Below are 15,450 nucleotides of genomic sequence, written 5' to 3'. Positions count from 1 at the left end.
TAGGACCTAAAAGAAGATTAATTTGGTAACCCAAATTATGCCAGTAGAAAATTCTATAGGGGTCTGAAATGTATGTGAAAATAATATAAAAAGAGAACTGTGTTACTGCATTTTGCAAGATATATCAATTAAGAGGCAGTTTTCTTAAAGGCAAAAGAATATTCAGTCCTTAGGGAATTTTACCTTCCAGTACTGGTATAAACTACTACTTTACCATAAGGTAGTGGTTAAGGAAGACTACCTCTCCTTTCATTTTTATTCTAGACATATTACATATTTTGTGGCTTGAGTTTTTGTATGCACCAGAATTCAACAAAAATAAAGAAAAGCTTTTGATTTAGAAAGTACCTCAAGGCAATAAAAAAAAATCATTTTAATTTTTGATACATACTAAAACATTTTAGTCAGTTCCTCCTGACAGCATAACACGACAAATACACAAGACCTCAAACATGCTTTAAAATGACATTCAGCAAAAGTACTTAAAATTTAATAAATAGCAATAATCACAAATACATTTTTCATACTCAATCATTAAACTACTAAAATAGACAGCTAAAGAATAAATAAACAGGAATTGACAATAAAAAAAATAAGTGGGGTTTTGCAATTCACTCTCCTTAAAAAGGGGGGACGATCCGAATGATTTCTTAATTTTCTTTTCAAGACTGTAGCACGATCCCCCCATGAATAAAATATATTGAAAAAAGAATCACTCTTACAATAATGTATTTTTTAAATACAACAAATAAATATGAAACCAGCAAAGCAATTTCAAGTTGTAATAAAAATGCCCCCTTCCCAAGCTATGGAAATATATAGTCATTGTGGTAGCAAATAATAGTATTTAAAGTGATAGTGCTTGTGCACTAAACTCATCTGAGACCTTGATATAATTTTAGTGCAAATCCCTAGGGTCCAATACAAGCATAACCCTATATTAGGGAAAGACATTACCTGTTGGAACTTATCTTGTACAATTTTTGTACATATTTATAAAGTTCAAGATTTAATGCATAGTAGAGTATTTTTGACTGCTTAATTCTGTCCCTTAATAGAGATGAAAAAAGAAATGACTTGGGATTTTATCATTTGGTTTGTACCATATTAGAGTATTAAAGTCAACATTAGAAAATCTATAAAAGAGTTTTGTTTTTCCCATTAATTTATCTAACTCTACCTAAATTTCATATCACTGCATGTTAAATGTAAGAAAAATTCTTAGAGAAAGTTTTTTCCCTTTGACAAGCTCATATTATGATGAAATCCAATAAGAGACAAATGTTATATAAATAAAAACACAGGTGAATATAAGCGGTTTTTTATACATTAACAACCTTAACATCTAGTATACTGTTAAAAGATGTGTTGGCAAAAGCCATAAAAGTTTCAATTAAAATAAGGTACTACTTTGCACAAACAAACCTTTTAACATAGGGTGGATAAAATGACAGTCAAATGAGTTTCAGCAGCCATATTTCTACAGTGAACTACAGTACCAGGATATAAACAATTAGAAACAAATGAAAGAACATTATTGAACAGTATGAATACATAATGCATTTTTAGCTGCTAAAATAGTAAACTCTAAGTTCATAGAGTTACAAGTTAATTTAACCATGCAGGCTAATATATAATAATAAGAAATAACCCTGCATTTTTTTTTCTTTTTAAACTAAAACTAGTTTAATTGTAAAGTTACAAAACAATAAATGGATATTGCTCCAACTTGTATACACTCTCTCTTAGGTGATTCGTACCTAGCAAAGTAACAAAGCCTCATCATCGCTCGTTTCGTTTTTCAGTGTTGCTTCTAAGCAAGTGTCTGGTATCTGGGCAGTGTGGACAATACCACAGCGCTCACAGGGGCCATCTCGATTGCTTGGCCTTACTCCAGGGTTTGTTGCATTATATGGTTCTCTAAGCACTTGTCCTTGATCTGAGGCGAGATCAAGAAGAGGTCTGGAGCAGTCATTCACATCAAAGTCTGAAGCTCCATCAGAAACTGGAATTAGCATTTCGACATCATCATCTTCTTCTCTTCCGTTTACCCCATTATCAAGTTGTCTCAAAGGACTCTGGTTCTGATTTATGGAACTTGATCGCCCTAATGTAAAACGTACCCAACGTAGCCCCTGAGTCATACGACTTAGCGCACTTGTCAGCTGGTGGCGTGCTGGACTCACACTTGGGGGTTCCACACTGGTCACATCCCTTCCAGTATCTGTGTGACCACCTCGGGTACTGTGAGTTGAGGAACTTGCACATGCTCCTACTGTTGCTTCTACTGCTGTTGTGGGAGGGACTTTTTGGGGCAAAGGAGCTGCAACCCCACCAGATGCTCCTGCTGTCTCTCTTCTCTCATTTTCTGTGTCTGTATCGTCAGACTCCACGGAAAACAAACTTCTGTGAGAATTTCTTTCAGGTTCTCTGCTCGTACTTTGACTAGGGACAACCTCATCTCCATCTGCTGAGACCAAAGCCAATGACCCCGAATGACGTGATCTTGCAAAATTAAAAATACGATTCCAAATGTTGCTGGACCTGCCTGCCATAGGAAGCCTGATTGAAGTAAATCCAAGCTGAGATCGTACAGCTAGCCTCAGGTTTTCCAAAACAGAAGCCTACAAAAATAAGAAAAGATCTTAAGATAGCTAACAGAGGTATTAAGATAAAATATATTCTTCTATTAAGAATATGTTGTGGCTAAAAATTCTATCACTCATTGTTATTAGGGTCTGTGGAAGATGAGTTAAATTCTCTCACATACATAGGTACACCCCACCATAGAATCTAATCTATAACTTGAATCATTGCTTATGGTATTTAAAATTTTTTTGATACTTCATTGATATTTAATGTCGATTAGAACAGCTATTTTGTTTCAAAACCTCACATAGTAATACAATCCTAAGAGTGTACCAAAGTTAGAAAATAAAATTATTTGATACTTTTATAACTAGGAAAGTAGAAGAATCTCTACCATAATTCACTAGGTGACCTAAAAAACTGTGAACACCAGAACAAATTAGATTTGATTTGTAAGGCTGAACCTTTCCAAAACATATGAAAATTATATTTCAGAGTTCTTTCTCAAGGGTTTGTTGAATGAAAGGATACAGAAGATATAATTACATTGTTATAAATAAAGGAATTAATACATTTGTAATAAAGTACAGAAAACAACAAAAAACAAAAAAAGCTAAAGAAAATTAACTTACTTATATACTATCCAACGGTATCTACAGATTTCTTCTCAATCTTTAAAAGTTTTATTTTCTACAGTTCAGTATTAAACATAAACTATCATTATTTGAAAAATGGTGATTTTTAATTAGTGTATATAAAAGGTAACTATATTGCCCAACTGAAATAAAAATATTTTTTCTAGATGAATGAGTTTACAGATTTTTGTAAAAAGGTACATTATATAAGATAGTCTTTAAGCTCCATCCAGTGGTTATTATAAAAAGGCATATTCAAACTTGGAAAAAACAGCTTTCATCAACTTGGCATTTAGTATTTAAAATATAGTATTTCCAGGAAATCTTGCCTTTCCCTTTACAAAAAAAAAAAGAAGGGTAGAGAATAAGGAAGATGTGATAGCTTATGTCCTCCTCCTGTACTTGTGAGTGGGATTGCATTTGAGCTTTCCATATTGGCCTTCCACAGTGTTGCAAACACAATTCATGGACAGTTAAGAGGCTACCATCATAGGAACATTTCGTAACTTAGCTTTAGTAAAGCACAGATTATCAATAAGAAATTTGGATATCAGCACACATGGATTTGCTATACAGATGAGTAAGATTTAAAAAAAAAAAAATTCACATGCCTAATAAACTCCAGATTTGGTCCTCAACATTTAGCATTCAAGGTGTAAGGCTTTGGGTGAGCCTGTTACTATGTCCAGAAATGAACAAGTCTCTTCAGATATTCTTCCACGTTATACAGCTATTATCCATCAAGATCAACAATGCTTTCAACAGACTTTAATGCTGACTTTACCATATTCCTTTGTCATAGTGATGTGAAGCGCTCTACTTAGTTAAAAGTCTGTTTAATTAAAAGGTTACCAAACTAACATTCGATTTTATGAGGGGATCTCATGAATGTTTTAGGAATAATTTTATATACTTCTTTGGTTTATGAAGCAGAAAGTATTCCTCAGAAAGCATTTCCATTTTGAATGAGACAATAAATTACAAGATTTTTTCCTTTTTTAAAACTGCTATGGGAATTTGATAATTTGTTACCAAAAGTTTCAAATTTGTGAGTTTAATCTCATTAAATGAATAAAATCTAATTTACCATTCGTAAATATATTTTATTTTAAAATGTTGTTGAAGTAGAATTCTCACACAAGGGTACATTATAACCCTAGAAAATGGGGTAGTATGCAGTAAAGAATTTAACCTTACCCAAAGCCTTTGTCCTTGGCTTCTGGGATGTGACCTCTAAGCCCTTGGAATGTCATGCCTGATAGAAGTGTCTTTGCCTGGGGGCCTTGGACCAGCCAGATAGTAACACTGTGATTTAGGATGGAGGCTCTGTGCCATAGCAACAATGTGATGGAGGGTGGGGGCTTTGAGTCAATCTCTGAAGGGGCTAAAGACTGAGATTAACCACATGTGCAATTAATTACATCTATGTGATAGAGCCCCAATAAAAACTGGGCACCAAGGCCTGGGTGAGCTTCCCTGGTTGTTAATACTCCATGCATACATACTGCCACATATCTGTGTCCACAGAGTAATATTCTCCTATCTCTATGGGGATAGGACAACTGGAAGGTTCATGTTTGGTACCTTCATCAACTCTGTCCTATCAATCTTTTCCCTTGGCTGTTTATAATCTGTATCCTTTCACTGCCATAAACTGTAACCATGAGTAAACAGCTTTCAGTGAGCTCTATGAGTCCTTCTGGTGAATTACCAAACCTGAGGGTGATATTGGGAACCCCCAAATTTGCAACTGGTGTTAGGAGTGGGGGCAGCCTTGTGTGGACTGTGTTTTCTCTAACCTCACAGAGTTTAGAGATGGTGGGTGGTAGACAGTGGAGTGGGTTTATGGAATTAACCATGGTCTGAATTCCTAATGAAAAAGAAACCTTCCCCATGACAAGGCTGAGATAAATAAATGAATTCCAATCAGTGGAATTTGTGAATTATTTACTTAGCAAATTATATCTGGAGAAATATTTTAAAACTACAAATTCTCACCAAGGATTTTCTAAAAGATTCAAATAAGGTGAGGGACTGTACTCAGAAATCTCACTCACCAAAAAGGAAATGATCCTTCATTTGAACAAAATTAAATCACTGGGCAAACAATGTTTACCAGTTTTTCTTATTTCTAATACCAGGAACAATTTTTATAAATGTTTCTGGATGAATTTACAATTTTAATATATAAACGCTTATGACTAAAACAAACACTGGCACATTTTTAAGCACTGAAAAATAAATTAAAAAAAAATGCTGAGAAATTTAAAGAATTCTGGAACATTAAGAATGAGTTACCATGTAAGAAAATGGTATAAATTCTTAAACACTAAAAAATCCAGCTTGATGTTTTTTCTCTTGTGACACAGAAACATTTACTTCATTTCAATTACTTTTACTGATAACTGGTTAATCTAGTTGTTATATTAATAAAATAGTCATTTTAGTATTCATTATTAAATTGTCCAAATGTTCAGTTCAAGTAGAAAATAATTTGCCAAATTTACTTTTAAATTTTAATGCACTAAATTATTCTTTTATGTATTTATTTTTTTGAGACAGTCTCACTCTGTTGCCCAGGCTAGAGTGCCGTGGCATCAGCCTAGCTCACAGCAACCTCAAACTCCTGGGCTCAAGTGATCCTCCTGCCTCAGCCTCCTGAGTAGCTGGGACTACAGGCATGCACCACCACACCCAGCTAATTTTTTGTATTTTTAGTAGAGACAAGGTCTCGCTCTTGCTCAGGCTGGTCTTGAACTCCTGAGCTCAAGTGATCCTCTTGCACTAAATTATTCTAAACAGTAAAATGCTTAAGAATTGCACAACCGAATTAGAAGAATGAAAAATACATCTTTGTATTTTGTAGTATTTGTTAAAATATAAAAAAAATTATAATTTCAAATCTTCTATATTTTTAAATCCTTGATTTGCAAAAATTCAGACATGGTCAAAGGCCCCTACTTTATCACATATGCAGGCACAGGTTTCATTTTAAGAGATACTGAAACAGAAATCATGAATTGCAATATACCTGATTAGGTGAACAAACAGGAAAATCTTCAACTGGTGGAATTAAACCCTGAGCTATCAATTGTCCATAAGAGGGAGGAGCTTCTCTTCTTAACAATTCTGCTTCCACTCTTGACAACTGTGTTTCAAATGATCTTTGAGAGTAGACAGGGACATAAAGGGTTAAAAGAAAAAAAACGGCAAGCCAAAACAGTAATTTTCTATTATCAATAATTAAAACAATCTGAATATTACTATATTTGATCATTTTTAAAGCTTAGTCATTCAACCAACATTTACTGAATATATGTATTATCCCTACACGGGGAATGCAAAGATGAAGCAGTCTGTCTATCCTCATGGGGCTTCACACTAGTACAACCCTGGATCACTAAGTTTTACTAAACTGAAACTCCGTGTAAAAGGTTAAGGGAGAAATGATCCTAGGTTTTTAAACTTCTAAGAATATTTGGGGTGAGGGGAGCTTCAGACTTCAGGTGACAGTATCTGAAACTCTCAGAAGATACTATTCAAGTCCAACACATTCAATTTTCAGATAAAAAAGTAAAATGAGTCACTAGTACACTTTCTGGAATATTTAACTCAAGACCTCTGGCTCTTTATTGTGCTCTTTTGTTGCAATGTGGTAAAAAGTTTTCTGGCTATTTATACTTGTCCCCCCAAAAGATGCAGTAATAGTTATCATCATACTGTGCATCTGTGTGCCTTGATTATCTTAGCTGGCTGGTATGTAAAGTTCTTTGCTAAATCTATTATTATTCGTAATTATCCTGGGACTAAAGGTCACTGTCTCTACAATAGCCTCCTAGGGGATATTTCTGTTATTAACTTCTCCCAGGTCCAATTTACCCTGCACCACACTGGAAACTACCTTCTCTCTCTGAAGGTCATTTTTTAAATTTGTTCAGCTAATTTTTTGTTTTTCGTAGAGATGGGGTCTTGCTATGTTGCCCCAGCTTGTCTCGAATTCCTAGACTCAAACGATCCTCCCACCTCGGCCTCCCAAGGTGCTGGGATTACAGGTGTGGGCTACTACACTCAGCCTTGAAGGTTACTCTTTAATAGTTAGCCACCTGTTACTGAACTGGGAACGCTGAAATGTGGCTCTCGCTGAACTCTACAGCATTGACACTGGCCTGGTGTTCTAGTCTTATCTCCTATGACTCTTGCATGTGTATCCTAGTTTCCAGATAAGTTGAACTACGCTCTTACTTCTGAGCAACGCTGGGCATTCCTACTTCTATATATTTTCCCAGGCTATTAACCCCACCTTTTCCCTATCTATATTCTTCTACTCATACATTTCAAATGGCATCTCTCCAGTTAAAGCCTTTCCACTACCTTCCATTAGACTGGGTAGTTTTATAGCTCTTATAGCACTTGCACCAATTCTTCTTCCTAACTGTAAACTGCTTGTGATATTATGCCTTATTCATTTTTCTATTCACTTGTATAGTGCTTTGAACATAGGTTTCCAAAATCTGTAATTACTGAATTAATACTTATAAAAGTACAGGTTAAAACACTGCAACTCAGAGTAGCAGCTTATAAAATTCCTATAAAACAGACTAATTTGAAAACAGGAGCTGGTAAACATATTTGCTTTGCTCCTAAGTATTTAGTTTGTAATGTATTTAGCCTTTTGAGTCTTGGGCTTTTCACACTAATTTTATATGTCATAAACAATCTTTACCCATTTCTAAACTCATTTAAAACAAAACAATATTGCTAATCACATTACTTTTTTGAAATATTTGGACCTGTTTTTATTGTAGACAGCATAACCACTACATTTCTGTCTTGATACTGACCTTCGTTCAAACATTCTCAGAGAATAAAGTTTACAAGTACATCCCAACGCAATGACAAGTAACAGGCCACAGATAAGGCTTCCTATGACGGCTGCAGTGATGACTCTGGTAGGCACAATTACTGGGCAGTTCTCCTCATCACTGCCATCACCACAGTCATCTTGAGAATCACACACCCAGCTTTCAAACACACAACGATTGTTTTTACAATGAAAATTTCCTGGCTGGCAAAAAAAGCAGTTTTTTTCATCTGAGCCATTAGGGCAATGGTTCTGGTAGTTGCAGCGATCAGAACGAGGATAACAGACACCATTTCGGGAACATGGAAATTCTTCCTTTTGGCACATGGTACAATTGGTTTCATCTCTTCCATTTGGGCAATGCCAATACCCATCGCAACGCTGCTGTTCAGTATAACACCCCCAGTTACCTCCACAGGGTATTTCCCACGGCAAACAGAAGCCATCTACTTGGTAAGTAGCATTAAATCCCCTTGCAGCATTCACTTTATCAGCACAAAAATGCACCCTTATCTGTCCAGAAGAAGAAACAACTGTAAGAGGTGCATGAGCATCAAAAGCAGTTAACACACGCAAAAGCTTGTGAGGATTCTCTTCTAATCCGTCATATATTTTCACATAATCACCATAACCAGTACCATCAAGTTTAAAGTCAGTGAAGCGCAAAATGACTTTACGATGATCACCGGTGTCTATTAACCAGGTGCAATTGCTTCCAGGAGGATAAAAGTCTGGATAATTGGGAGAATTAAAAGTACCATAAAAATATTTTAACCACTGCCCACAAGTTGGCACATCACAGTCTATCTCATCTCCTAGGTCAAGGCAGTCAATGTTCCCATCACATTTTAAAGATTCGGGGAGGCAAGTATAAACTTTGGTAAAACGAGATAGACACTGGAACTGGTTGTAAGCACAGGGTTGAAAAGAAGCAACTGTTGGAGGTTTAGCTTCTTTGGCACAGATCTCTTCATCAGAACTATCTCCACATTCATCCATGTTGTTACATTTCCAGGCTTCTGGTATACACTTTCCATTGCCACAACGAAACTGATCACAAGCACAGTTTGGTTCCTCAGATTTCCCTGGGAAGATACATGTAGAAGGGAGATGAAGAGGAAAGGAGAAAAAAACATACTCTTCAAAAAACTAACAACACCAAGTGGCCATTTTATAATAAATGTTGATTACGCCCAAGTGATAAGGGTTTAAAAAAATCTTGCTTTAAAAAACCGGTTAAATTCTAATAAAAAATTAGTATTGGCACACTAATTACTGAACAATTCAATTTATTAAATGATTACTGTTCCATGAAGATCTCTGCGTTGTGATCTAAAGACAGATCTGTTTTTTGCAGAGAGCTATTTTATTGTAGAACATAGAGTAAAATAAGATACACAAGCCAGTAATATATGCTGAAAACTTTAAATAACTTATAGTATAGACAACATTATAACAATGACAGACATTTTTAAATGAAGAAAAATTTATCCACAATCACCTTTTCAAATAAATTGTTTTCATATTTTTCTCTAGTTCTTGACTATATATTTATATACATACAATATTTTGCTATGTATGTCATAGTATATTTTGCAAGTGCATTAATTTAGACTGAAACTTTTGCTAAGATTATAAGATTAATTTTATACTATTTATGTTTCATGTAATACTTTCATCTTATAATTTTTATTATTTTAACACAACTGTAAAATATTTAAATGTATTCATCAAAATAAACAGAAGACAGGGAGAGAAAAAAATTGAGGTGCCCAAAGAATTCTAATTATTACTTTAGCTCACCATCCCAAATATATAACAATGAGGCAGGGAAAGACAACCAAACAATATTATATTTCTACAGTCCTCAAATTAAAAATGTTGGGCCAATACTTCTCCACTAAACAACTTATTTATTAATAGATGACAGAAAATATGCTTCAAAGCTATATAAATAGTAAAAAGATGGTGTTTTTAAGAAAAAAGATAAAAGGTAGCACATGTTTGCTAAAGAAGACTTCGTAATTTCAAAAGACGGAAAATAATTTTCAGCAAGAAATATACATAACTAATGCTTTGAATTTCTATGATCTGGTCACTCTTCCTGGATGCAGTTTAAGAAAAGAAAAGAATTTTCTTCTTTTGAGACTATAAACTATGAAGGTGAAATTCATACAAAAAACACATTCTGAAATAACTTTCAGGATATGGGTGAGCACTTCTAGGAGAAAAAGTTACTTTTCAAAAAAATGTATTTAAGATGTTTAAAAAGAAAATTAACCTTAGTTTATGAAATTAATCATTTTATTAGAGTTATACAAAACACCTTTTGGAAACCCAGTTCTAGGGCATCTAACTTTAGCTTTTAATCTTCAATCTCAGTTCCCTTGAGAGGCTAGTCGTCATTAAATGGACATTGTTCAGAAGATTAGCTTTGAGGTGACTGAGCAATTAATACCATGGAAGTCGGTTCAGTATCTTTCTTCTTATTTAAAAACACACCTGAAAAATATGCCAGTCTGAAACCCTTTCTAGAGATACTGTCATCCGAATGAAATCTGATCCAGACGTGGTCTTGTGAAGAGATATATGGAGGTGGAATTGTGGAACCACAAGCTCTGTAACTTTCAATATTCTTGTATGTTTCTATTGTCAACCAATCCAAGCTGCACCTTCTGGACCCTTGAATATCAAAATCCTGAAAACTACCAAAAAAAAAAAAAAATCAGAAATGGCTATTTAAGAAAAGGCAATTTTAGAAAAAAAATTCATTATAATACAATGTACCTGAGGACATTCTCATAAGCATCCATACATTTGTTGATTCTCCTGGTTTCCCAGGTATACGACCATATCATTAGCAAGTAATACTGCCTCTATGTTCCTAATCTCTTTCCCAGATTCTAGAACAATACTACTTCTTCATAAATAATGTCAGACTCCATAATAATGCTAAAAAACAGGTAACAGTTGGCACCTTTTTCTTTTGCATGTGTTTAGAAAGGACCACTTCTAATTCAGAACATCTCAACTGTTGTGTGTTCAAAACAGAATTACCAGTCCCTAATCTGATGAACTGAAGTATATACAGAAAAAGTCAGCCTTCTCTTAAATCAGACTGATTCTTCATCTGCTTGCTTAATAAAAAATGTATAGCTTATATTTTCAGGAGGCTAAATAGCAGAAATCTGAGCCAAGTAAAATAATTTAAAATGAACAAACAAAAAGCCATTTTCAGTGAAAAGTACCTTAGTTTGGGAATACTGTTTTACATAAATGATAGCCAAACAGTGTCTTGTAGTTAATACGATATGGGCACGAGCATAGGCCAAAAATATCAAATAAATAAAAGCACATACAAAAATTAGTCACCGCTTATGAAAAAAGAAACAATATAATTTTCCAATATCTGAACATGTCTCACCAACAAGTGAAGATCTGACTTTATTTTCTTGTCACTGCCTTAAGCTAATGAAATTAATTACCCAAGGATTATTATACCAGGATATTTCCTCTTTAAATATTCTGAATAACTAACAAAAGCTAATAGACAATTTCACTGTTTCTAACTTTTAACTATTATGAACAATGCTTTAAAGAATCCTTATACCTGTTTCTCTCTCTTATACACATAAGCAAGTATTTCTTTAGGACAAATTTTTCTAAAAGTAGAATTGCTAGTTCAAAAGATGCAATTCTTCTTTAAATTTGACAGACTCAGACAAAGTATGTTTATGCTAATTAACAATTCCACTGAGGATATATCAAAGTACCCATACCTCTAGCAAAATGAGATAGTCTATTTTTAAAAAATGTGCTGCCAATTAGATGGACAAGAGATTTATCATTATTCTGTTTTGTATTTCATGGTTTTTGATCAGCATTTCCTAAACTTTTGATCATTTAGATTTTCTCAGAAATTATTCATTTTATCTTGATAGTAAAATTTATTACTACTGTACACAGGACTTTCATACAATTTAAAGATTTTTTTCCCCATCTGTGGTCTTTAAATTTGCTTTAAATTGCTTAAAACAAATATACTACTGGCAAATAAGAAAGTTTTATCCTTTCCCTTTTTTTATTTATCTTTTGCATCGACAAGGAGTTCCAGTACGAACAGTGAAAGCACACATCCTTGCCTTGGTCCTTGGTGCTGAAATTAACTTGGACATTAAGTTTGTTTTTTAAAATTTTTTGACAGACATCCTTTATCAGGTTAAGGAAATTACTTTTCTATTCATTTGGTAAAATTTGCTTATAAAACTATCTAGGTCTAGAGTCTTATTCTGAATATCATTCAATTTCTTTAGTGGTTATTGATTTCATCAGTTTTCTAATTCTTCTTGAATCAATTTTGGTAACATTTTCTAGAAAATAAGCCATTTCATCTAATTATAAAAGCATTAACATAAAACTGCTTATAATATTCTCATGTCTTTTAAAATTTCTGTTATAACTATAGATACTTTTGCTCATTTTTATTTATCTTTTCTTTTTTTTTCAGTCTTGCCTTGAGCTTTGTCTATTTTCCCAAATTTTTCAGAATGCTAGTTTTTTGTTTTATTGAATCCTATTGTTTATTTTCCTGATCTTATCTTTCTTTCTACTTTAAAATTGACCCTATAGTTCTTTTTCTACACTCTTGAGTTAAATGCTGTCATTTATTTTCTCTCTTACTAATTTTTAAAACAATTCATTAAAGCTGTAAATATTTCTCTAAGTACTCTTTAAATGTGTTCCAACAGTTTTAATATGTAATACTTTCAGTATGGCTACTTTAAGAATATTAAGTCCTATTATGATTTCCTATTTAATGCAGGAGTTATTTAGGAATATGTTTCCAAACATACAGGTTTTGTTATTTTTTTTTCTTTTATTTTAATTTGCACTGTGGTAAGAAAACACAATGTGAATGATGCAGAGTCTTTGAAATGTACTAAGAATTCCTTTGTGATTTACTATACAATCAATTTTTATAAATGTTCCACATGTCTTTGAAAACAATGTGTATTCTCTGTTGAAACAGATTTATAAACATTAAAGGTGCATTAAAAATCTCCCATTAAAATTGTGGATTAGTCAAACTTGCTGGATAATTCTCTAAATTTTGCTTTGCATGAATTTTAGGCTATGTTATTAGGTACATGAAAACTACTACTATTATATCTTCCTGGTAGATTATCCCATTTGTTATTAATATTTTGTGTCTTAAGCTCAATTATATCTGATGTTAATCTTCCTATATTAGCTTTCTTTTGATTAGTATCTCCAAAGCTAGCCTTTTTCCATCCCCCCCACCTTTTAGACTTTCTTTTTGTTTTAGGTATGTTCTTACAAGCCCCCTATAGCAGGATCATACAAACCAACCAACCAATAAACCCAGTAGGATAATACGTCTTTTAAAGGTTTGAGTTAATATATTTGAGTGTTTTATTTAATAACCTTTTCTACTTGGGGGAAGAGTTCTCATTTTTCTCCTTTCCTGTCTTTTTGTGAATAATTTTGTTTTAAGGTTTCTTCTCTTCTATCAAATGCTCAATATCATTTCTATTTTTATCAGTAGTTACCTTTTGGTATTTTAATTCAAATACCAAAGTACATTTTTTTCCTAACAAAGGCCAAGTAAGAATAGTCAGTGTTTCTATTCTCTCAAATGCTCAAATTGGATGCAAACAATTTGCAACTTTATTCTCACTAACCTCTCACTAAAATTTAGCAATTCTTTCACTTATAAACAACACTGCATGATACTATTTACAGTACCTGCCACTCCACTATCAGAAATCAGAGATATCTTACATTACATTCTAGTTTTTACAGATGTCTAAAAATATTATTTACATTTAAATTACTTTAAAATTACATTAGTTATTAGAACTATCACTTGATCTTATAATGTGTTAATACAAAAGCATATATTACTATAGTATAAATATTTAAAAATATCTGATAGCTGTTCATTAGTATAATAAGTTCCCTTTGTAATACTATATATTTTATTTTATGAATTTAAAAACATTTTATGGGAAAGAATATATAGGTTTCACCAGATTATCAAGTGTCCATGGCATAAAAAAGGGTAAGAAAGAACCCTGGATATAATAAATCTTTAAATGTTTGGAGTAAATTTGTGTTCCAACTTTATTTTGTTGTCTGTTTTCCTTAACATTACATTCTGAAATTTTGGGTTGCAGTTTTATTTTGTAGATTTTTTTTTTTGGTTCTCTTTTTTTTTTTTTTTTTTTACCCTCTCTACCTCCGTGTTCCCTTATGCCTGGGCTACCATTCCAGAACCAGTCTTAAATGGTGGTTCAGAGTATTACAGATCCTGTCATGGAGGTAGTAGGTGGCAAATATTCATATTTATTAGGATAAGTCCTTTCACCTCTTAAGCTCTCAGTCCTATATAAGTTCTGGCAGTGGTTACTGAAGTTTTTTTCAGGCTCCTTTCTTGAGCAAAATTGCCTGAACCTAGTTCTTGTTTAGGATCTAATCCTCTATTTGCTATGGATAAGGTGGTCTTTGTTGATTTTGGTGGGCTTCAAGGGAGAGGAATGAAGTAAAAATGCCTTTATTTCATCATCTTTAGCCAGTTTTACATACAGAGCTCTAAGTATTGTTTATATTCCATAATTTTAGTTTCCCTCTTCAATATAGATATTTAAAAACCATATTTCTAATTCCATTTTACTAAGAATTTTAATTTTGTTTTATGCTCAGGAATGAATGCTGATTTTCTTTTTACCAAAAATGCTTTAAAGCATCTGTGTACTCTAGATAACATAATATGTTAATATTTCCTAATACTCATTTGTAGTCTAAAAGAGCTGCATTTAATTATGGCATGTGATTCTTTTGAATCATGTATTTAAGATTTTGTGTCAATGATCACACATAAAACTTGTCTGTCTTTATGTATATGCATGTGTGTTATCTTTTTAAAGTTTTGGTATAATGACTTTAGTAAAGAACTAGACAATTCCTAAAATCACTTTTTGATCTGTGTAAATTCAAATTCATTAATTCCTTCTAGAATTTAGGAAATCTCCCTCTAGATGTAGGGCTCACCTTGAATTTTGTTCTGCATTTTAGTATTATCTTGGTTTTTAGTGTATCCTACCGTGTGAAATCTCAAGCCAACACATGATCAAAACCAGATTCCATGTATCCATGTTATCTCTTCTGTGCTGGTAATAATTTCCAAGTTTTGTATAACTGAACTGGTAAGCTACAAGTTTACCTTTTAGGTTAAAAGATGAAAATCTCTATAAATTCTAGTTTCATGCTAAAAAAATCCAATATTTGGTAAAAATGTTATTTGTAAACACATTTATACTTGGTCATATTATAATAGAAAATAAG

The 15,450-nt window shown here is 33.0% G+C and overlaps 1 protein-coding gene across 2 annotated transcripts in view; it reads right to left on the bottom strand.

Moving 5' to 3' along the window:
* Positions 1–336: 336 nt before the first annotated feature.
* Positions 337–15,450, bottom strand: part of LRP12 (LDL receptor related protein 12) — a 75,081-nt gene continuing 59,967 nt past the window's right edge. For both annotated transcript variants that reach the window (XM_069466106.1, XM_069466107.1), the window contains 4 exons: positions 10,588–10,790; positions 8,066–9,170; positions 6,256–6,388; positions 337–2,624 (listed from right to left, as the gene is read on the bottom strand). In XM_069466106.1, the coding sequence (XP_069322207.1) occupies positions 1,761–2,624; positions 6,256–6,388; positions 8,066–9,170; positions 10,588–10,790 (2,305 nt within the window). In that variant the 3' untranslated portion in view covers positions 337–1,760. The remainder of the gene's footprint in view (positions 2,625–6,255; positions 6,389–8,065; positions 9,171–10,587; positions 10,791–15,450) is intronic.

The sequence above is a fragment of the Eulemur rufifrons genome, chromosome 3, assembly GCF_041146395.1.
Source record: "Eulemur rufifrons isolate Redbay chromosome 3, OSU_ERuf_1, whole genome shotgun sequence".
Classification (NCBI taxonomy): Eukaryota; Metazoa; Chordata; class Mammalia; order Primates; family Lemuridae; genus Eulemur; species Eulemur rufifrons.
The sequence above is the reverse complement of the archived record's forward strand: the minus strand, read 5'-3'. Positions and strand labels throughout refer to the sequence as shown.